General features: G+C 35.9%; 1 protein-coding gene across 3 annotated transcripts in view; it reads right to left on the bottom strand.

The window, feature by feature from the left end:
* The window catches only part of MANBAL (mannosidase beta like), a 118544-nt gene that overhangs the window by 63935 nt on the left and 31827 nt on the right, over nucleotides 1-22782 (bottom strand). For all 3 annotated transcript variants that reach the window (XM_074292694.1, XM_074292695.1, XM_074292693.1), the window contains exons 3-4: nucleotides 13752-13818; nucleotides 4018-4042 (exon numbers count right to left, since the gene is read on the bottom strand). In XM_074292694.1, coding sequence (XP_074148795.1) covers nucleotides 4018-4042; nucleotides 13752-13818 — 92 coding nt within the window. The remainder of the gene's footprint in view (nucleotides 1-4017; nucleotides 4043-13751; nucleotides 13819-22782) is intronic.

Below are 22782 nucleotides of genomic sequence, written 5' to 3'. Positions count from 1 at the left end.
AGATGGAATATCTTGATCATGGAACAGCCAAAAGGCCAGTGTCATCAGATGGAAAAGTATATTTTGAGGAATAAGGTATAAGAAGACTGGAAAGGTAGAAGAGGGCTAGGTTATGCAGGACTTTAAATGTCAAACAGTGCATTCTGTATTTATTTTTAGAGTCAAGAGGAAGACTCTATGGGTGGGGGACATGACTTTTAGGATTCGTTTTGGTAAATGAATGGAGGATAGATTGAAGAGGGAGAGACTGGAAGCAGATACAGTTACCAGCAGGCTATTACAACAAAAATATAATATAGTATTAGAATGATGGCAGTTATCAAGAAAAGGGGGTATATTTGAGAGATATTGCAAAGGTGAAATCAGCAGGCCTTGACATACATGGGATACGGGGAGATGAGATAGTAAGGAATCCAAGATGACTCCAAGATTGTGCACTTCAGGGACTGAAAGGATGGTGTTGCTCTCTCCAATAATAGGGAAGGTGGTGGGAAAGTGGGAATAAGGTAGGGACTTAAAGAGGAAAGTTATTAAATATTGTTTTGGACATAAGTGAATTTAAGATACCTATTAGACATACAATTCAAGATATCTGAAAGGCAGTTGGGGATGCAAGACAGAAGGTCAGCAGAGAGATTAGAGTATGAAAGTAGAGTATAAGAATCATCAGCATAGAAATGGTAATTAAATCCATGGAAGTTGTAAAAGAAGAGAAAAGGGCTCAGAACCCAACCTGAAGGATATCTAAAATTAGAGTACATCATCTGGAGGAGAATCTAGCAAGGGGATAGAGTAGTTGGAGTTGTAGGAGGATAGTGGTGCCCCAGAAAACTGAGAGACAAGAGAGAATGATTAAAAGTGGCAAAGCCTGCAGAGAAGTTAAGAAGAATAAGGACTGGGAAGAGATCATTAGATTTGACCTCAAGTTAGTGAGCTGCTGGCGCTGGACAGAGCCAAACTTAGGATCAGTTCTGGAAATCCCTTCACTGTTGGCCTAGCTCTGAGTTCTAGAACTCTGGCTACCCTTGTTTCATAGTTCTTGTCCTAGATCCTTTGCTTGTAGGATCTTGGGCTAGAAAGATCATCTACTGTAGTTTCTCTATAGAATTCTCTATCACTACTCATTTTTACTTAGATCATTATCCAAGCAGTGGAATAGACAGCTGACCTGTATTGTTTCTTCCTACTCCATCATCTTTCCTGCTCTCTCTAGCTATGTAACTTTGGCCTCTTCTTTGTTCTCAACATCTTCCTCTGTAAAACTCAGAATCAGATCAGATGATTTCTAAGGACTTTCTAGATTTATCAGTCCGTAATTATTTAGTGTATTGAAAAAGAGAAATCTTTGGGAGAGGACTTTCTTTCTTTTTATTTTTTTAATAATAGCTTTTTATTTTCAAAATATATGCAAAGATAGTTTTCAACATTCACCTTTGCAAAACCTTGTGCTCCAAATTTTCTCTCTCCTTTTCTCACACCTTTTCCCCCGAGACATCAAGTAATCCAATACATGTTAAACATGTGAAATTGAAAGAGAAATCTTAAAATCTAATCTGGCAATTTTTAGTATGTAGGGAGACAAATATTTCTGAAATCTTAAATAAAACATAGAGATGATAATAATCAGAATTTATTACTTTCTCAACAAATGGTAGAGACCATTTGGTCTATGTATGGGGAGAACAATGTAGGATCAAGTTTGATAGACTTTAGTTCATGCCTCAAGTGAAGCTAATATAGGGGAAAAGCACTTCATCAAATCCTCATTTTGGCTGGTCTTCCTCTCCTTTTTGCAATGAGTGGCTAGCTCACAGTAGTTTATTTCTACTTCAATTTCTGTCCTCATAATAAGAGTCTTCAACTTATAAGCTGCTATTCCTCAAATACTTTAAGTTCCCATTTCTTTAATCTTCACAACTTCTATGATACTTTCTTCATAGAGGTGATTCCATTCAGGATCCTATTATCATACACAAGTGACTCACTCACTTCCATGATTACAATCTCCTATCATTCTATCTCTCCTGTTTTACTCTTTCCAAAACCTATTCTTTGACCTCACAGTGACTTGTAAATTCTCTATCCTTTAATTCTTGACTAGGTGAGCAAGACTCTCCCTGTCTTCCTAACCTCAATGTTTTGGTAAACTAGTATATCTCTATATTATCCTCTACTCTGAAATTCCTCACTCCTCTGTCAAATTGTACTCTTGCCTTGCCAAACATCAACACTGAATTGTGTCCACCATCTGCATCATCTACTCCTACTCATATAAGTCTAACTGGTTAGAGGAAGTCTTGCAACTGTTTTGCCTGGGTATACTAGTTACAACTTTGTTATCTAATCTCAATTAGGATCAAGGTAATCCTTTTATAACTCAACTACCAGGAACCAGCAGACAAGCACAAGATCTCAGGGTGTGGCAGCACCTTCCAGACCTGTTTCCAACCCATCCAGAAAGGGATAATCTGGGAGAACAACTGCAATGGAGAGGGAACCAGTAATCCCACTTAGGTGGTCAACCTACTTCCATACTTAAGGCAATTAAGACAGCCTAGTTGAAGCAATAAGGTTCAATGAAAGAGAAACAGGAGTCAGCATCTGCCAGGTTAAGTCCAAACACCAGCACTACCCTGACCACCAACTATTCTCAGACGTCAGTGGAGACAACTGAGGATACTGAACCAAAGAGCCTTGAGAATAGCAATCTTTTCAACCCAGTGAGCCTGGGAACCTGGGAAGCAATGCCTACAGAGATGCAGTCTGGCAAATACTCCTTCAGGTGTCACAGCCACCATGAAGACCCATTTCTGGGTTCTTCAAGAAAGTTCTTGCCACCAAAAACTTGACACCCTAAAATGGTTTAATATCAGAAACTGATATGACTTTATCAGTGGAAATGATGTTAAAGAAGAATCATTGTAATTTGCTTTGTTGCTGCACCCAAAGAACCATCAAATCTTTCCCTCTCACTAGTATCTGAAACCTTCCATATTTTCTTCCTCCAAAGAAAGTGAACACCTTGAGAAGAGGGGCCACCTTACATTTCTATTTGTAGTCTTAGGACCCAGCAAAGTGCTTTTTATATGCTAAGCATTAAAAATGGACTCTTTCCTTCTCTTCTTCCTTCTCTCAATTCTCTACCCTGAATTTTCTTTAAAGTCTCTTACCATATGCCTGCTCCCTACTCTTTCAGCTGAAATCCTTATTCCATATTTTCCTCCTCACCCCTCCCAAAAAATCTAGGCCATTGATCACTAACTTCCTCTTCTCTCCTCCTCCTCAATTACCTTGATACCATCCCTGACCATATCTTCCTTTGCTCCAATCTTTGATAAAGAGATGAAACTTGTCCTGAACAAGGCAATCCCTCTACATTTACCCTTTATTGCTTCCTCTCCCATCTTCTCCAGCAGATTTCCCCCAATATGTACACATCTCTACAGTACTCAAAATCTTACTATTCCTTTCTAACTGCCTTCAAATGTGCTCATCTTCCCATCTTAAAACTCCCTCACTACATCTCATTTCCCCAACTAACTCTAATCCTATCAAATGTCTTGAAAAGGTCATCTCTGCTTAGGCCCTATTCTTACCTATTCCCCTACTTGTTCCAAGTCTCTGGCTTATTTGTAATCCATGTCATGACCACAAACCAAGACCCTGTTCAGACAATCTTCTCTCTTCTCTATAAATTCTCTGCAAGTCCTCCTTAGCTCTCAGGAATGCAATTATGCTATGCTGATGCCTTCCAGATTTATAGTACTAGTCTCTCTTGGGTCACAGTCTCATGTTATCAACTAGTTATTGGACATTTTGTTTTGGATGTCCCATAAGCATCTCAAATTCAACATGTCCAAAACAGAATTCATCAAATCATCTTTGCCCAAAAAAGGATAATATTGTTTCTGTTGAAGGAGTCACCTAGGAGAAAGGTAGCACAGTGCTGGCTTTGGAGTCAGGAAGACCTGAGATTAAATTCTGCCTCAAACATGTGACCCCAGTAAAATCACTTACCTTCTCTTGACCTCAGGTTCCTCATCTGTAAAATAGAGATAATAATAACATATATATCAGAGGGATGTTGTTAGGATAAAAGGAGGTAACATGTAAAATACTTTGTAAACCTTTAAGTATTAGTTATTATTATCATTATTATATGTCTTGTAGATTCCTAATTTCAGCGTTATCCTTGACTTCTCACTCTCATTCCCCCTATATATTCAATCATTTGCCAAATCAAACCATCATGTTCAGGCCCTCATAACCTCCAACTCAGGCTATGACAATAGCTTCCTATTTGATCTCTCCCCTTAGCTCAAGTCTCTCCCCCACTTCATTTTAACCTGTGAACAACCATCAAAGTGATTTTCCTAAAAGCCCAGGTCTGAGCATACCAGTCCCTTACTCTATAAACTCTAGTAATTCTCTATCACTTCTAGGATGGAATATAAATTCATTTTATATTTAAATTTCTTCACAACCTGGACACTTCTTATCTTTTCAATATTATTAGGGTGCAGGGAGGAAGCATTTACCTAATGACTATTATGTGCCCAGCTCTGTGCTAAGCACTTTTGACAAATATTCTTTATTTGATCCTCATAACAATTCTGTGATATAGGTGCCATTTTAATCTCCATTTTGTAATGGGGAAAACCTAAGGCTAACAGAGATTAAGTGACTTATCCAGCTAGTAAGTATCTGAGACTAGATTTTCAACTCTGTCCTGAATCCAGGCCCAGTGCTCCATGCCCTGAGCCACTAGCTGCCTCAGATTATTATAAGGTTCTCTCCTCCACACACTCCTGAATATAGCCAAATTGGTCAACATGCTGTTTCTGGAATAGGACACACCATTTCCTGCCTTTCCACCAGCCATACCTCTAAATTGACTAACATATACTCTTTCCATTCTTGGAATTCTTAATTTTTTCAAGACTGAACACAATTTAGAATTATGCCTATAGATATAAAACCATGCTTACCCTTTGACCTAGAAATGTCACTACTAGGTCTATATCCCAAAGAGATCAAAGGAAAAGGAAAAGAACCTATATGTACAAAAATATTTATTGCATTTCTTTTTTGTGGTGGCAAAAAACTGGAAATTAAAAGGATGTCCATCGATTGGGGAATAGCTAAACAAATTGTAGTATATGATTATAATGGAATTCAATGTACTATAATAAATGATAAGCAGGATATTTTCAGAAAAGTTTGAGAAGATTTACATGAACTGATGCAAAAAGAAATGAACACTGTACATAGTAATAGCAATATTATATGATGATCAACTCTGAATGGCTTAGCTATTCTCAGCAATACAATGACAATTCTAAAGGTCTTATGATGAAAAATGCTATCCACATCCACAGAAAGAATGGATGGAATCTGAATACAGATTCAGTCATACTTTTTTATTTTCTTTATTAATCTTGGGGTTTTTTTGTTCTGCATTTTCTTTTGCAACATTTCTAACATGAAAATGTTTTGTATAATTATACATGTATAATCTATATCAAATTGCTTGCCTTCTCAAGGAGATAGGAGAAAGAAAGAAAAAAATAAGATTCTCACAATTTTTTTGAAAAACAAATATTTAAAAATTTTATTTACATGTAATTGAGAAAAAATTAAATCAAAATTAAAAAAAAAAAACAGACTCAGTTCAAGAGCTACCTTTAACATGAAGCTTTTCCTGATTCCTCTACCTGTTAGCATACCTTCTCCCAAAATTATCCTATATTCATTTTGTATAATGTGTCATAATACAAAAGTCATATTCATTTAGATAGTCAACAAACCATTTTTGGGTCTTAACACAGCAGATTTGGGTATTGGGCACAGCAGATTACTGTCTAGGATGAAAGGTAAGACTTTGCTATAAAGATGAATTACAGTTATGTGAGTGCAGGTCTTGCTTCATGAACTTTTTTGGCTTGGGGTTCATAGTAGAGGCCCAGTGGCAAAAGATCTATAACAGAATAAACCCCAAATTCTGGAAATGGAAATTAACTAGTCCCACACAACAAATGGCTGCAAATGTTTAAACTTCCTCCTTCTGTCCCTATTTGAAGAGTTACTTCCATGTGGGTGGAACTCTATGAAGCACCATTTGTTACTGAGGCAGATCTACTGGATTTAGGAATAATCCTGAATGTCTGTCTTCTAAGCAGAACACAGAACATACAATCATAGGCCTAGGGCTGCAAGAAACTCTAAAAAAAGTCTAGATCAACTCTATAATTTTCCATACAAGTAACTGAAATCAGGAGACAGTAAATGACCTTCCCAAGGTCACATACCTAATTAATTCTTTTTTTTTTGCTGAGGCAGTTGGGGTTAAGTGACTTCCCAGGTAGGAAGTGTTAAGTGTCTGAGGCCGGATTTGAACTCAGGTCCTCCTGACTTCAGGGCTGGTGCTCTATCCACTGCACTACCTAGCTGCCCCCTAATTAATTCTTGAAAAAGGGTTTAAATTGGGTCCTCTTCACATTAAGTCCAGCACTTTATCCACTATATATAATTCTGCCTGCCCAGTAACAGATATTGGAACATTTTTTGTTTCTTTTACCTAAACATTGTAAGTAATAAGATTTCTCCCCAAAGGCCACAGGTTAGATATAGAAACATACAACTTTAAATTAAGATAGACAGCCTCCTCTTGAATGTTAGAAATTTTCCTAACTGGGGGCTCTGAGCTATAATGATCATATTTATAACTTTTAATCTGATGTAAAGTCCATAAAACTTGAGAGAAAGGATCCATGGGGTCCTGAGAGTTATTATATTGCATTAAGTTAAAAGGAATCTAGCTATTATCAAGGACATGGCTAATTAGCTCTCCAGCCTCTGGTATAAGAAAGGAAAGGGGCATAGGAAGATAGGCAAGACTTAAGAGAGATTCAGTTCTGCCCTTTTCAGAAGAGAGAAGGGAGTAGGAAGGATGAAGTGTGCCACCTATCAGTATGATTATACCCCTATACTGCAATAAAATACAGTCATAGAAGCGTACTCCTCAGACCTTCTACTAGAACTGCTATTGCTACAATATCTCCAGTAGCTTATTCACCCACTCTTTGGAAACTATACTAGTTGGCAAAGAGGCAGTATGATATAATAGAAAGAATTATTTACTTTAAATCAAAAGATTCTTAAAATCTGAAATCTCAAATTAAAAGGCTCAAATGCTTGTGATCAGAAGACTTGAATCTAAGGTCCAGGCCTGATACTAATTATGTAAATCTGCCCAAGTCTTCTCATCTCTCTATAAGCTTCAGTTTCCCAATCTGTAAATTGGGAGAAATTATAATAGTAACACTATTATCATAAAGCTGTTCTAATAATCAAATGAGACAGTAAATAGAAATGCTTCATAAAACTCAAAGCACTATATAATAATAGCTACTATTACTATTATCATGATCATTTTTATTATCATGACTTTTTTTACCAACATAATCCTCTACTCTAGTTTAATGATCTATCTTATGAAAAATATTACCAGTAGTACTATCTGTAATAACAAAAAAACTGGAAATAAACAATGTGCCTAACTACTTGAAATTCTGCTCCAAATGATTACTAATAATATAAATGCCAATCAAAACAAAAACGAGGTTTCAACTCATGCTTAGCAAATTGGCAAAAGTGATAAAAGATGAGATCAGTCAATACAGTTAAAGTTGTGGAAAAGCAAATACATTATTTGTGGATCTGACCATTCTAAAAAGCAATTTAGAATAACTAAAAAGTGACTAAAATATTCAAAATATCCAACACATTTAACTTCGATCTCTCTATTTTTTCAATGGATCTGTGATCATATGTATGTAGGTTATTCTCTCCAGAGATATAGATGACATCCCATTCAAGTCCTTTCTAGGGGTCTATATAAAATGTCTTAAGGTGTTTATTCAAGTTCTCCTGACAGAATATGGGATTATGCATTTTTCCCTGGGGATATATTTAATGATACTTTAAAATTAAAAAATTAACAAGCAAAAAAGACGTTTTATCTTTCCCAAATTCTCTTCACACACACTGGAGGGGGAAAATAAAAACCCTTGTAACAAATATGAATAAGCAAACAAATCAAATTCATGCTTTGTCTATGCACTATCCAAAAATGTATGTTTCATTTTGCATCTTGACTCTATCACAACCACCTAGTCAGGAAGTGGGTATCAGGTTTCATCATCAGTCCTTTGAAATTGTGTTTGGTCACCACATTGGTCTGAGTTCGTAAGTGTGTGGTATTTCTTTTAGACAATTCTTAGCTGCTAATACGCTGCAGCTTCCTTAAATCCAACATGCTCCTCTTCATTTCTCTTTGAGTGACCTTCGATGGAATTTATAGTGATCTGTAAATCATAGCTTTACAACATCAATGGAAGAATGTTTTTGAATGGACCTTTGTTTCCAGAAAGCCCCTGGGGAACATTAAAAGCACTGCACAATTTCCTAGAGATAACTCCTCCATAATTATCAGTTTGGGCCCAACTTTTCATTGTTGCAAGAAAAGTGCTCTGTAAACCTGGAGTTTCTGTCCAAGATATTTGATAAGGTCAAACTCTTGACTATGAATCTCATATAGAAAGCTCTGAAATGTTTTAATGCAATCAGCACAATAAGATTGACAAATAGGAATATTGGGATTACTTTACCACTTAGAAGAAATCCTTTGATTTTGATTCTGCACTGGATATCCTCTTTGATGGTGGCAAGTAGCTTTAAAATTCAGTTTCAAGTGCCTCTTTCTTCAAGACTTTCCTTATTACCCCAATTGTTGGTACCCTGCCCCAAAACTATGTATTTGTTTTGTATACATCCTATACATATTAACCTGGGCATACATTAATAAGTTCCTTGAAGACAGGAGCTATCTGGCTTTTTCTCTTTGTATATTTAGTGTTTAGCTCAATATCTGACACATAGTAGATGTCTATTAAATGTTCTTCATTCATTCATTTATATCTAGGGTTAGTATTGAGGAAGGCAATGTTCAGTTCCAGGTCCTCTTCCATGCTTTGTTTTTGCAAATTGAGGATATGGCACCCACTGTGATTATATAAATGACACCAAAGAAAGAGATGTTCAAAGCACCATAGGGAGTCCCTGGCTTTATATATTAAAATAAAATAAGACAAAACAAAACAAAACAGGGTAGTTCTGTGAACACTGAAGATCTCTTAAGCAAAGACTTCTGTGATCTGTAGCGCAGATTCCTCTTCATACAGCTGTTAGCTTGAAATTTAATTGTCTTGGATGACCCTGGGCAGGGAACCAAAAGACTGAATACCCCATTTCCTATCCTGCAGACATCCCTACCCTATCTTCCAGGTCCCAGACTTCAGGTGCCTCCTTCCTTTCTATGAGATGTGGCTGACAATAAGAGCTTGGAAAAAAGACAGAAAGGAAGTAGGGAATGAAGTTCTCTTTATGCAATGTGGAAACTGCCTATGAGATTCTGTCTAAACCTTGGGTGGGTCTAATATATTAGTTCCTCTTCTTTAAACATAAAATAATATTTTGACCTTGAATAGAGGGTGTAATAAGGCAATTTTTGTCTGTATAAAACATGGAAAATCTGGAAGTGAAAGGTGCAGTGAAAAGAACCCAGGACACCTACCACAAACTGTCTGGGTAAGCTCAGCAAGTCTTTAAGCCTTTCTAGTTTTCCATTTCCTCTTCTAGAATGAGAGTTTTACACTAGATGACTGCTCACCTTTCTCTAGAACTTTCAGGTTTCAAAATACTTTCATGTCCATTTACTTATATTCCACAAACATTTTTTAAGAGCCTACATACAGAATAATGACAAAAATGAAATAATCCTTGCCATCAGCCTATTAGGAGAGAGGAGCACAATATGTCAGAGAATAGATAAATATAAAAGATATACAAAGTAAATACAAAATAATTGTGCAGGAGGTTGGGGCCATCAGAAAAGGAAGTATGTAGGCATGGCACTTCAATTGAGCTTTAAAGGGAAATGGGTATTGTAAGGAGTGAAAGCAAGAAGGGAAAGTATTCCAAGCATGGGGGACACCCTGCCTAAAAGCAGGGAGACAGAAGATGTGATGAGGTTTTTAGATTTGGGGAACCCAAATGAAATTGGTCAGGGAATTAAATAAGATCTAGTAGCAGGTTCGGGCTTCAGGGAGTCAAATGGAGCTCCCCTGCAACCCCTCAGCATCCAGTACAAGGGTAGGGAGTTTTGGGGAACTCCCTTCTGGCAGTGCAAGAGTCCCCTGCAAAGGAATTTATAGACCTGAAAACCTACATTGATAAAAGAGATTTATTATGGGGATTGGAAGTAAGGTTAAAGTCTAGTTAAGAAAATAGGTGAGGATAAAGAGAAGAGGGCACTGGAAACAGTATTCCAGTGGGCAGAGACCCTTGGCGTGCCAAGTATAGGGTGACATGTTTGGAACCTCTGCAAAGAGAGGATTTTAGTTTGGCTCTTTTTATAATGAGAGATTTAAGTAAAAGGGCCTGTGGGTGGAGTCCCAAGTTGGCTCAGATCCAGTGGGGGCTGGGACAAGCCCCAATCTCCTATTGGAATTCAAAAGGGTGCTTTTGACCAGGATTTGTGAATCAAAGGTCTTAGCTTCTTGAATTGATAATGCATCAGCCAGGATCTGGGAGTAATCTGAATCACAAATTAATTTGAAAGGATCACAAACCAGTTTCTTAAAGGGACCACAACCTACTTCATATGGAGTTTCACATATAGGAAACAGTAAGGTTCATTTGACTGTGTGAATGGGAAATAATGTGAAATTGGGCTGGAAAGAAACATCAGAGCCAGAATGGTTTTAAATGCCAAACAGAAGAATTTGCCTCTCCTTGAGGACAGGCAAAGTACAAGATTACTAAAACACTATTTCTTTTCAGGCAGCCAACAAAAAGATAGCAGATTGCTCCTGGACTAAAATTAGGTTGATTCTTATATTGCCTTCCTTACCTCCCCAACCTCACTTCAGAATCAGCCCTTGATCCCAGACAACTGATTGATTTAGGACTATAAAAATCCTTTTAATTCCTTATTATATGCCTAATTGGGATATGTGTTCCCAAAATTTATTCTGGGGAACCATATACACACATACACACACATTCTTACATTCTCAATCCTTCCACTTTCTAGCATTCACTGAGACCTGATTCTCTCCTGATTGACACTGCTACCTTTTCTCTCATACTGATCATACAAGATATTTGGAATACTCCTAGTTATAGGTAGGCCAAAAATGTCAAAAGTGACCCTCAATTATTTTCTTGTTGCTGTTCAGTCATTTTTCATTTGTGTCTAACTCTTCAAAACCCCTTTTAGGTGTTACTGGAGTTATTTTCCATTTCCTTCTCCAGCTAATTTTATAAATGAAGAAACTGAGGTAATTAGGGTTAAGTGACTTGCTCAGGGTCACAAAACTAGTGTCTGAGGTCAAAGCTGAACTCAGGATGATGAGTCTTTCTGACTTCTGGTCTGGTATTTTATCTACTACTCTACAAAGCTACCTTAAGTTGTTCAGTCCTATCCAACTCTTCATGGCTCTGTGGCCCCTATTATACACAAAATTCTTTCGGCAAAGAAAATGGAGTGGGTTTTGCCATTTCCTTCGTTAGTAAGTTAAGGCAGCAATCACACAGCTACTAAATGTGAGACCAGATTTTAATTCCAGTCTTCTTAACTCTAGGCCCAGGGCTCTATCCACTAAGTCACCTGGCTGCTTTCTTGCTCCCCATTCATCATTTCCAGACTTCCTTTACTACCATCATCAATACAGAAATCTCTCTTACTTTGAGACTCATGCTATCCAAACTTATTTAACCAATCCAGATACTGACAGATACTATCAAAACCCAATGCATTATCTTTTTTTACTTAATGAGTTCAATACATGACCCACAGTCTCTCTACCCCAACTCCTACCTTCATATTAGGAGGCTTCAAAGTACATATTAATGGTCCCTCAAATATCCTAACTTCCCAAAATCTGAAGCTACTCAATTCCCATACTCTACTTCTTCACTCTAGTTTAGCTACACACAGAGAAAATAATACTCTTGATTTTGTTCACACACATCATTTTCATGTTAATGAATTCTGGAATTTCTTGATCTTGATCATTTTTAATCATCTTATTTTTCTTTATGCTTCAAAACTCCAACTATATATTTCATCTTCACTATAATTTCCATTCCCCTCACCACTCAATTCTTTCCCAAGTTATCATTCCTGCACTATATCTTGAAACCTTAGAGAAGTTCAATTCTACACTGTTCTCTAATCTTGAATTCCTTGCCTAACCCCAACCCTAAATAATTCCTGCCACCTCCTTCCTTTGCCCCTATTAAAATTATGCTGAATGAAGAGAGAAAAAGCATAAACTATGATGATTGGGTCTACTATAAATTTATGTCCCTAATTTCAGTTGGGCCTTTACTGCTTCAAGAGAATCAGAGTTAGATTCTTATTAGTACAAATAATAAATTTCTTGCAGTGGTCACATTATTAAAATTTGCACTCCATATTTTCTGTGAACTAGAAGAAATTAACATATTTTACATAATTATAACTTTGAATATTGCAAATTCAAAAATATTCAACTATTTCAAGAGGTTTATTAGTCTCATTAATGAAGATCTAGCTGTTTACTGCTTCCTAAATACTTTACTGTCAACTCTATAGTAACTATTCCAAATCTTCTTGTTTTTTCTGAAGCATTGAACAAGTATTCTTTCCCCCCACCTTCTCTGATGAAGATCTGACCTCATATTTCATTGAAAAAATTAAGGCCACTCACTGAGAGTTTCCTCTTTTCCCCTTCTTTTCATTTTATATCATTCAGACATGTTCCTTCACTATCTTGTCCACTGCTGTTTCAGATACTTGGCCAAGGGCTACCAAACTACAGATACTCTTTACCTGTTCCTTCCTGTTTTCTCCAGCATATTGATTATCTTCATTCTTGTCCCCATTCTTTTTCTAATCTTCAATCTCTTTCCTTCTATTGATTTCTCTTCTACCTACAAATACATCCATGTTTCTTCAAGCTTAAAAAACCACCTTTATTTGCTCTCTTTCCTGTCTTATATATAAATCTTTTAAGAAAGGCATTGATTATACATCTCTGTACTACCTCTCCTTTTTTAACTCTTTATTTAATTATCATTCAATTGAAACTGACCTATTTAAAATTACCAATGATCTCTTAATTACTGAGTCTAATAGCTTTTTTTCAAACCATATCCATTTTTTTCTTTCTCTTCAACTTTTGGTGTTTTTTGTTTTTTTTTTCTCTTCTGGATATTTTCTCCACTGAAGGTTTTGATAACACTGTTCTTTCCTAGTTCTCCTACTTAAATTGACCACTCTTCATTGTCATTTGCTGGATCTTCATTTAGGTCTTGCTAACTACTCAATGGTATCACCCAGACCTCTGCCCTGGGTGCCTTCTCTTTCCTCTCAACACTAGAGGTTTTTAACCATTTGGGATCAAGGGAAAATTTCAAAGAAGCTGTGAACTTGGATGGGAAAAAATTATATCTTTACTTTCATTAATCTCCAATTGAAACTTCTGAATTCAATTTTGAATGTAACTTTGACACCAAATACCTGGTCAGAAAGAGATTACACGTGGACCCCTGTGTTAGCATGGGGCACAAGATCAGATGCCACTTCATCATCTCCATTGCCTAGTATATAGTTCCATGTTACAGTGAGTAAGCAAGGGACCTACCTGAGTATGGGCTGCAATTGCAGGGTGGAGAGGAGCACTTGCAGTCGTGAGGAAGCAGTGGCCATACCTGGATAAGAACCAGAGTACAAAACAGAAGGCCAGTGACCAGATCAAATTACACGTCATACCACTTTGAAAGCACTAATTACCTATAGGCACCCAGGCCTAGCTGTGAAAACAGCGTAACTAAAAAGCTGAAGCTCAGGACAATCACCTCCCACACCCAGATGTAAGCAGAGGCCAACCCTAAAAAAAAAAAAAAAAAAATAAGAGTTCAAAGTCAAAAATATCCTGGAAAATGAGTAAGCAAAAAAAGAACAATTACAAAAAGCTACTATAGTAACATAGAAGCTCAGATACAAATTTACAAAAAGATGAGGACTTGAAAACAATGCAAGTGAACCTGTAAAGAAAAATGCAGATTGGACACAAGCCCAACAAAAATTCATAGAAGAGGTGAAGAAAGAATTTTTTTAAAGAGCAAAATAAATAAAAATAAGTTAAATAAATAAAATGTTAAAAAAAAAAGAACAAAAGAAATTATTTTAAATGTTGAATAAAGGCAGTAGAGAAAAAAATTGGAAAAAGGAATAAGAGCAATGCAAAAAAATTTTAAGTGAATTAATAGCCTGGTAAAGAAGGCACACCAAAAATGCCAAAGAAATAAATTCTTAAAAATCATTTGGCCACATGGTTAAAAAAAAAAAAAAAAAGTACAGGGGCAACTAGGTGGTGCAGGGGATAGACCACCAGCCCTGAAGTCAGGAGGATCTGAGTTCAAATCTGTTCTCAGACACTTAACACTTCCTAGCTGTGTGATCCTGAGCAAGTCACTTAATCCCAATTACCTCAGCAAAAAAAAAAAAAAAAAGTACATAATCTCACTGAGGAGAAAATTTCTCTACAAATCATAATTGATAAATGGTCGAAGGATATGAACAATTTTTGAGGTGAAAAATTTAAAACCATTTCTTGTCACATGTAAATCACTACTGATTAGAGAAACACAAATCAAGACAACTCTGTGATACCACTTCATACCTTTCACAGGCTAAGATGACAACAAAAGATAATGATAAGTGTTGGAGGGGATGGGGGAAAAATTGGAATATTTATACATTGTTGGTGGACTTGTGAAATAATCCAACCATTCTGGAGAGCAATTTGAAACTATGTCCAAAGGGCCATAAATCTGCATATCCTTTGATCCAGCAGCATCCCTACTGAGTCTGTATCCCAAAGAGATCATAAAAAAGGAAAAAGAATCCACATGTACAAAAATGTTTGTTGCACCCCTTTTTATAGTGGCAAGGAACTAGAAAGTGGGTGGATGCCCATCAGTTGGAGAATGGCTGAATACATTACGGTATATGAATGTTATGAAATATTATTGTTCTATAAGAAATTATGAGTAAGATGATTTCAGAAAAACCTAGAAAGACTTACATGAAACAATGCTAAGTGAAATGAGTAGATCCAAAAGAACACTGTACACAGCAACAAGATTTTGTGACGATCAACTATGATGGATTTGGCTCTTTTCAACAATGAGATGATTAAGGTAAATCCAGTAGACTTGTGATGGAAGTGCCATCCACATCCAGAGAGAGGACTATGGAAACTGAATGTGGATCACCACATAGTATTTCCACCTTTTTTGTTGTTATTATTTGTTGGCTTGTCATTTTTTTCTTTTTCATTTTTTCCCCTTTTGATCTGATTTTTCTTACACAGCATGATAAATATGGAAATATATTCAAAGAATTGCACATGTTTAAGCTACATAGTATTGCTTGCTGTCTAGAGAAAGGGAAAAGTGGGGATGGAAGGAGAAAAATTTGGAGCACAAAGTTGTACAGGGGTCAATATTAAAAACTATCTTAGCATGTATTTTGAAAAATAAAAAGCTATTTTTTAAAAAAGAAAATTTTTTTTTCCCTTGGAGGCAGGGGCAAGGTAATTGGGGTCAAGTGATTTGCCAGGGTCACAAATCTAGTAAGTGTCAAGTGTCAATATCTGGGGTAGGATTTGAACTCAGGTCCTCCTGATTCTAGCTGCACCATGAAAATTCTTTTTAAAAATTAGAACCAGAGGACAAAATTAAGATGGAAAAAAATCCACTAGGAGAACGAATTTCCGAAAGAAACAAACAAAAATAGTTCTGGGAATACCATAGCCAAAATATAGAAAAAAATTATACTGGAAGCATCCAGAAAAAAATTAGTTCAAGTAACTACTGTGGTCAAGGGACCACAGTCAGAATCACATAAGAACATAAACAAGGAACCTTGGAATACAGTATTCCAAAAGCCAATGAATATAGGCTTACCAATATAAATAGCATGTACTGTAATGCTGAATATAATTCTACAGAGGAAAAAATGGATATGTGATGGAATAGAGAACCTTGAAAATCCAAACATATGAACCCAAAAAAACCAAGGAAGGTAAATGTATTTGAGCAATTATAAGGAAATATATGATGATGCAATGCTAAATTGCCTCAGGGGGAAAAATCTGTCTCTCAGCTGGAGAATGATTAAACAATTGTGGTATATAAACATAATGGAATATCATTACATTATTAGATATGATAAAAGAGATAATTTTAGAGAATCCTGGAAAGTATGAATTGATACAGAATGACATAAGTGAAACCAAGACAAGAATTTAGAACAGCAACATTGTAAAAGAAAAACAACTCTGAAAAGATTAACAACTCTGATCAATGACTTCTTCCAAAGACTTATGATAAAACATGCTACTCACATCCTCATAGGAAGGGTGATGGTCTCCAAAGGCAGAAAGAGAAATACATTTTTAGACATGGACTCTATATAGATTCATTTTGCTTTACTATGCCTATATGTTACAAAGGAACAGTCAGAACAGATGATAGATTACAGTATATCCATTGATCCCTGGAGAATCCCATAGTAATTAAAGATATTGAACAGATAACCATCAAGACTAAAAGTAATTGCCCTTTTTGCCAATCACTGGTTAGTTTTTTTTTCTTCTTAAATTTAAGTTTTTTAAAAGAATCATTCCTAATTTAAACACCAAAAAGGTAATTCTACATCATAGCATCATTCTCCATTTCATACCACTTTTTAATATATATATATATGTATATATATATATATATATATGTATTACATTTATCCATATTGCTTTCTGAATATCCTTCCTCTTATCTTCAGTGTATGTCTTTTTTTAAACAACTATTCTGAAAAAAAAGAAAAAAATAAATAAACCACTGTTCTAAGCCCTTTCACCTCCAATACTCCTCTCAATTAAAAACCTCAATTAAGAAGGGAATATAAAATACATTGCCAATATCAAAAACTGAAAAGGAAAATTCATAATAAAAGTAAATAAAGGAAATCATAAAGATGATTGTGCCCAATTATATGCCAACAGAATGGATAACTAGATGCTAATGGAAGAATACTTCTACTGGAATGGATGCAAGGAAACGAATACTAAGTATATAATACTTTTACTACATACCTAGATTAATAGAAAAAAATTAGATAATTTTAACAACCCAACTTCTGGGGGAAAAAAAATTTATAAAGCTACAAATGAACTCTCAAAGAAGAAATATCCAGGACAAGATTACTTCCTTAAGTGACTTGCCCAGGGTCACACAGGTAGGAAGTGTGACCAGATTTGAACTCAGGTCCTCCTGAATTCAGGGTTGGTGCTCTATCCATTTCGCCACCTAGCTGCCCCTGACAAAATTACTTTTAAATTGAATGTTATCAAATACTTGGAAGTCCATGTAACAAGACACATACAGGAATTATATGAATACAACTACAAAGCACTCCCTTACAGAAGTAAAGATAGACTGGAATGATTTTTTTCCCTCAATAGTATTTTATTTTGCCAAATACATGTAAAGGTAGTTTTCAACATTCATTTTTGCAAAGTGTTCCAATTTTTTCTCTCTCCTCCTCCCTAAGATAGCAAGCAATATTAGTTAAATATGTGCTACCCTTTTAACCATATATCCACATTTGTTATGTTGTACAAAAAAAAAAAAAAAAAAAAAAAAAAACAACAACAACAACAGAGCAAAAGAGAAGGAAAGCATAAGAAAGAAAGAAAAAAAGGTGAAAATACTATTCTTTGATCCACGTTGTCTATAGTTTCTTTCTGGATGTGACTGGCATTTTCCATCCCAAGTCTATTGAATCATCTCATTGTTGAAAAGAGCCAAGTCCATCACAGTTGATCATCACATAATCTTGTTATTACTGGCATTGTGTACAATGTTCTCCTGATTCTGCTTGCTTCACTCAGCATCAGTTCACATAGATCTTTCTAGGCTTTTCTGAAATCAGTCTGTTCATCATTCTTTTCCTTTTCTTTTTACTTTTTTTAAATTACTTTCTTAATTTTTGTAATTATACATGTACATTAATTTTTTTAAAAAAACACAATTCTTGTTAGCACTACTGTCTATCTACCCAAGTTACTTATACCTTCGGAATCCAATACTTAATGTGCAACAAGAAAATTCTATTTACACACATATATTATATTATTATATCTAGGTTATATTGTAACATATGTAAAATGTATGGGATTGCTTGTCATCAAGGGGAGGGAGTAGAGGGAAGGAGGGGATAATTTGGAAAAATGAATACAAGGGATAATATTATAAAAAAATTACTCATGCATATATACTGTGAAAAAAAAATTATAAAAAAAAACAATTCTCTGAATCATGTTGGGAGAGAAAAATCAGAATAAAAGAGAAAACCCATAAGGGAAAAAAAATGGAAGAAAAAGGAGGGAAAAAAGGAACATAGTGTTGATTTACATTCATTCTCCACAGTTGTCTCTCTGGATGCAGATGGCATTTTCTATCCAAACTTTATTGGGATTGCCTTGGATCAATGAACTCCTGAGAAGAACCAAATCTTTCATGGTTGATCACTGCACTTGCTATTACCATGTACACTGTATTCCTGATTTTACTTGTTTCACTCAGCCTTAGTTCTTTTTTTTTTTTTTTTTTTTGTATTGTCAAAAATGTTTTATAATTATAAAATTAATAAAAAAACAAAAACAAAAGATTAAAAAATATTCTCCAGGTTAAACATTTCTAGACACTTCCATATATTTATTACTTTTCATGAATCATAGTCTTAGTCATTTATTCCCTTCACCAACTTAGTCTCCCTTCTGTAGAATACTCTGGTTTATTAATGTCCTTCCTAAAATCTTGTACTTATTTGTTTGCCCTTTTTGCAGTTTTTTATACTTACTTCCTACTCATTCCCCCATATACTCCACAATCCAGTGATCCTGGGGCTCTTTGCTGTTTCTCACACATTTTATCTCTCATTTGTGAATTTTCATTTTCAGCCTTAGTTCTTATAAATTGTTCAAGGACTTTCTAAAATCAGCTTATTCATCCTTTCTTTTAGAACAATAATATTCCATAACCTTCACATATCTTAAATTGGCCATTCCCCAACTGATGTACATATACTCAATTTCCAGTTCCTTGCCACTACAAAAAAGGCTGCCACAAATATGATTGCATATATGGGTTCCTTTCCCTTTTTTATGATCTCTTTGGGAAAAAGAGCCAGTAACGAGACTACTGGATCGAAGAGTATGCCCTTTGGGCATAGTTCTAAATTGGTCTCCAGAATGGTATATGTTATCATTGCTTATAGAAATTCATCTTCTTTAAAGATTCACCAACTCTGAAATTCTACCTCCTGAATCTCCAGGGATATTGAGGTGGGAGCCTCCTTCTAACTGGAGAGGACAGAGGGTATAAATTCACACAACAGCAAGTAGGATAGTTGCAGCTGGATCCTAGAGTGGGCAGAAGTGGGTAAAGTATAAGAAGCCTGTAAAAACCACTATGGAAATAGAGTTGAAGATGGATTGGAATGAGGAGAGATGAGGCAGGGAGAACGTTGGTATGTATGAAAGGTGGTGAGGATTTGAATTATGGTGATGAGTATAAGAGTCAAAAGAGATGGGAATTCTGGACTAGCTTGGGGGCTGGGCCAGCTTATTCTTAGGAATTGCTAAAATGCCCATCCTGGCAACTCCATTATTCTCATACTGTCCTGAAAGTCTTAATTAACCTCCACAGTCTCAATAATGTGAGGCTGACATTCTTAAATTGGCCCATTTGGTTTTCCATGGTCTGGAACTCCAAACTTTGTGACTATCTAGTTAGCATGTGTAAAAACAGTTACAACAATCTTTAAGACAACTATGATGGCCACCCACACTTTCCCAGACTCTCTTATTGTCTTTAAGACAGTCCCAACTTTTCAGTACACATCCTTGTTACTCCCAAGATCCCACTTTTATCTTTTTCTCTTTCCTCTGAATTATTAAAGTTGCCACTTTCCAAAGCATACCACAAAATCATCTTTGGATTTTGTCCATGATCTTTTCTCATAAATAAAGGTCCCATTTGGACAAAGAGAATGCCATTGTGAGACATTGTGATTTCATCACGTGCACCTTGTGCCTTGCCCCTTGCAATTTTCACACTAGAACTAGAAATTTTTTTTCTGTTTCCAATTTTTTTTATTAATTTTTATAATTATAACATTTTCTTTGACAGTACATATGTATAGGTAGGTTGTTTTTTTTTGTTGTTGTTGTTTTTGTTTTTTTTTTTTTTTTTACAACATTATCCCTTGTACTCCCTTCTGTTCAGAGTTTTTCCCCTCCTTCCCTCCACCCCCTCCCCTAGATGGCAGGCATTCCCATACATATTAAATATCTTATAGTAAGTATATCTTAGGTACAATATATATGTGCAGAACCGAATTTTGTTGTTGTTGTTGCAAAGGAAGGATTGTATTCGCAAGGTAAAAATAATCTGGGAAGAGAAACAAAACAAAACAAAACAAAACAAAACAAAACAAAACAAAACAAAACAAAAAAAACCCCAATGCTCTCAGTTTACACTCATTTCCCAATGTCCCTTTTCTGGGTGTAGCTGATTCTGTCCATCATTGGTCAATTGGAATTGGATTAGCTCTTCTCTATGTTGAAGATATCCACTTCCATCAGAATACATCCTCATACAGTATCATTGTTGAAGTGTATAATGACCCCCTAGTTCTACTCGTTTCACTCAGCATCAGTTGATGTAAGTCTCTCCAAGCCTCTCTGTATTCCTCCAGTTGGTCATTTCTTACAGAACAATAATATTCCATAACATTCATATACCATAATTTACCCAACCATTCTCCAATTGATGGGCATCCATTAATTTTCCAGTTTCTAGCCACTATAAAAAGGGCTGCCACAAACATTTTGGCACATACAGGTCCCTTTCCCTTCTTTAGTATTTCCTTGGGGTATAAGCCCAGTAGTAGCACTGCTGGGTCAAAGGGTATGCACATTTTGATAACTTTTTGGGCATAATTCCAGATTGCTCTCCAGAATGGTTGGATTCTTTCACAACTCCACCAACAATGCATCAGTGTACCAGTTTTCCCACAGCCCCTCCAACATTCATCACCATCTGTTCCTGTCATCTTAGCCAATCTGACAGGTGTGTAATGATATCTCAGAGTTGTCTTAATTTGCATTTCTCTGATCAGTAGTGATTTGGAACACTCTTTCATATGAGTGGAAATAGTTTCAATTTCGTCATCTGAAAATTGTCTGTTCATATCCTTTGACCATTTATCAGTTGGAGAATGGCTTGATTTCTTATAAATTAAAGTCAATTCTCTGTATATTTTGGAGATGAGGCCTTTATCAGAACCTTTAACTGTAAAAATGTTTTCCCAATTTGTTACTTCCCTTCTAATCTTGTTTGCATTAGTTTTGTTTGTGCAGAAACTTTTTAATTTGGGATAATCAAAATTTTCTATTTTGTGATCAATAACTAGAACTAGAAATTGCTCTCTTGATCTTCTTCTGAGAGAAGGGAACATATATGAGATATGAAGATCAAATGATAAGATTTAACAAGAAATTAGATATGTGGAGTGAGTAAAAGTTAGGAGAAGTCAAGTATAACATAAATACTGCAATCCTGGGTGCCTGGGAGGATGCTAGTGTTATGAGCCAGAACTCTAAAATTGAAACAAAGATGCTTACAAAGTACTAAGTGGAATCTGTGAGACAATGGTTATCTAGTTTAGCATGGTTCAGTATGACTGATTTAATCTTATAACAAATAATGGTTTTCTAGTGATATAATGATTGGTTTATACTCAGTGTAAAGCATATAAGCCCTCAGAGGAGAGACAGAGAAGACAAAGTACTGGAGGCAGGAGCTTAAGCTCTCAGAACTAAGGGGAGAAATTCAATTTGATCCTCCGATCTTCCTGGTGGCTGGCCTAGCCTCCTGCACTTCCCCTACTAAGACCAAGGCCAGACTGAAAGGCTCTCCAGAAAACTGCCCAGCCTCAGGCAAAGAGATAATAAAGGATTCGGACTTTAACCCCTTGGTGTTCTCATAGTGATTATGAACTGAAATGAAGGCTGTTCCCAAGACCTCCCAAGACCCCCAGGAAACCAAACCAGAGAACATTACATACTAGCACCCTTAATAGAAAGCGTAAAGTTCAGAACAAGGAACAGTTTGAGGGAAAAGATAAAGAGTTCTGTTTTGAATATGATGAGTTTGAGATAACTAATAGAAATTGATTTTGAAATGTTTTAGATTCACTTGGTGATGGCAAGGCCAGAGTTCAGGAGAGAGACTAGGAGCTGTCTGTATAGAAGTGATAACTAAAGCCTGGGCAACTGATAAGATCACCAAGATAATATAGTGGGAAAAGAGAAGGGGACCCAGGGCAAGGCCTTAGTGGTTAGTGAGTATGAGCTAGAGGAAGATCCAGCAAAGGAGAAAGAGTAGTCAGTCAGACAGGAGAGAAACCAAGAGAGATGAGTGTCCCAAAAACCTATAAGAGAAAAAATGTGATGAAAGGGAAAGTGATCATATAATATGCTGCAGAGAGGTCAAGAAGAATTGAGGAGTGGTTGTTAGATCTGACAATTGAATCATGGGTAATTT

The sequence above is a fragment of the Sminthopsis crassicaudata genome, chromosome 2 (genome assembly GCF_048593235.1).
Source record: "Sminthopsis crassicaudata isolate SCR6 chromosome 2, ASM4859323v1, whole genome shotgun sequence".
Taxonomy (NCBI): domain Eukaryota; kingdom Metazoa; phylum Chordata; class Mammalia; order Dasyuromorphia; family Dasyuridae; genus Sminthopsis; species Sminthopsis crassicaudata.
The sequence above is the reverse complement of the archived record's forward strand: the minus strand, read 5'-3'. Positions and strand labels throughout refer to the sequence as shown.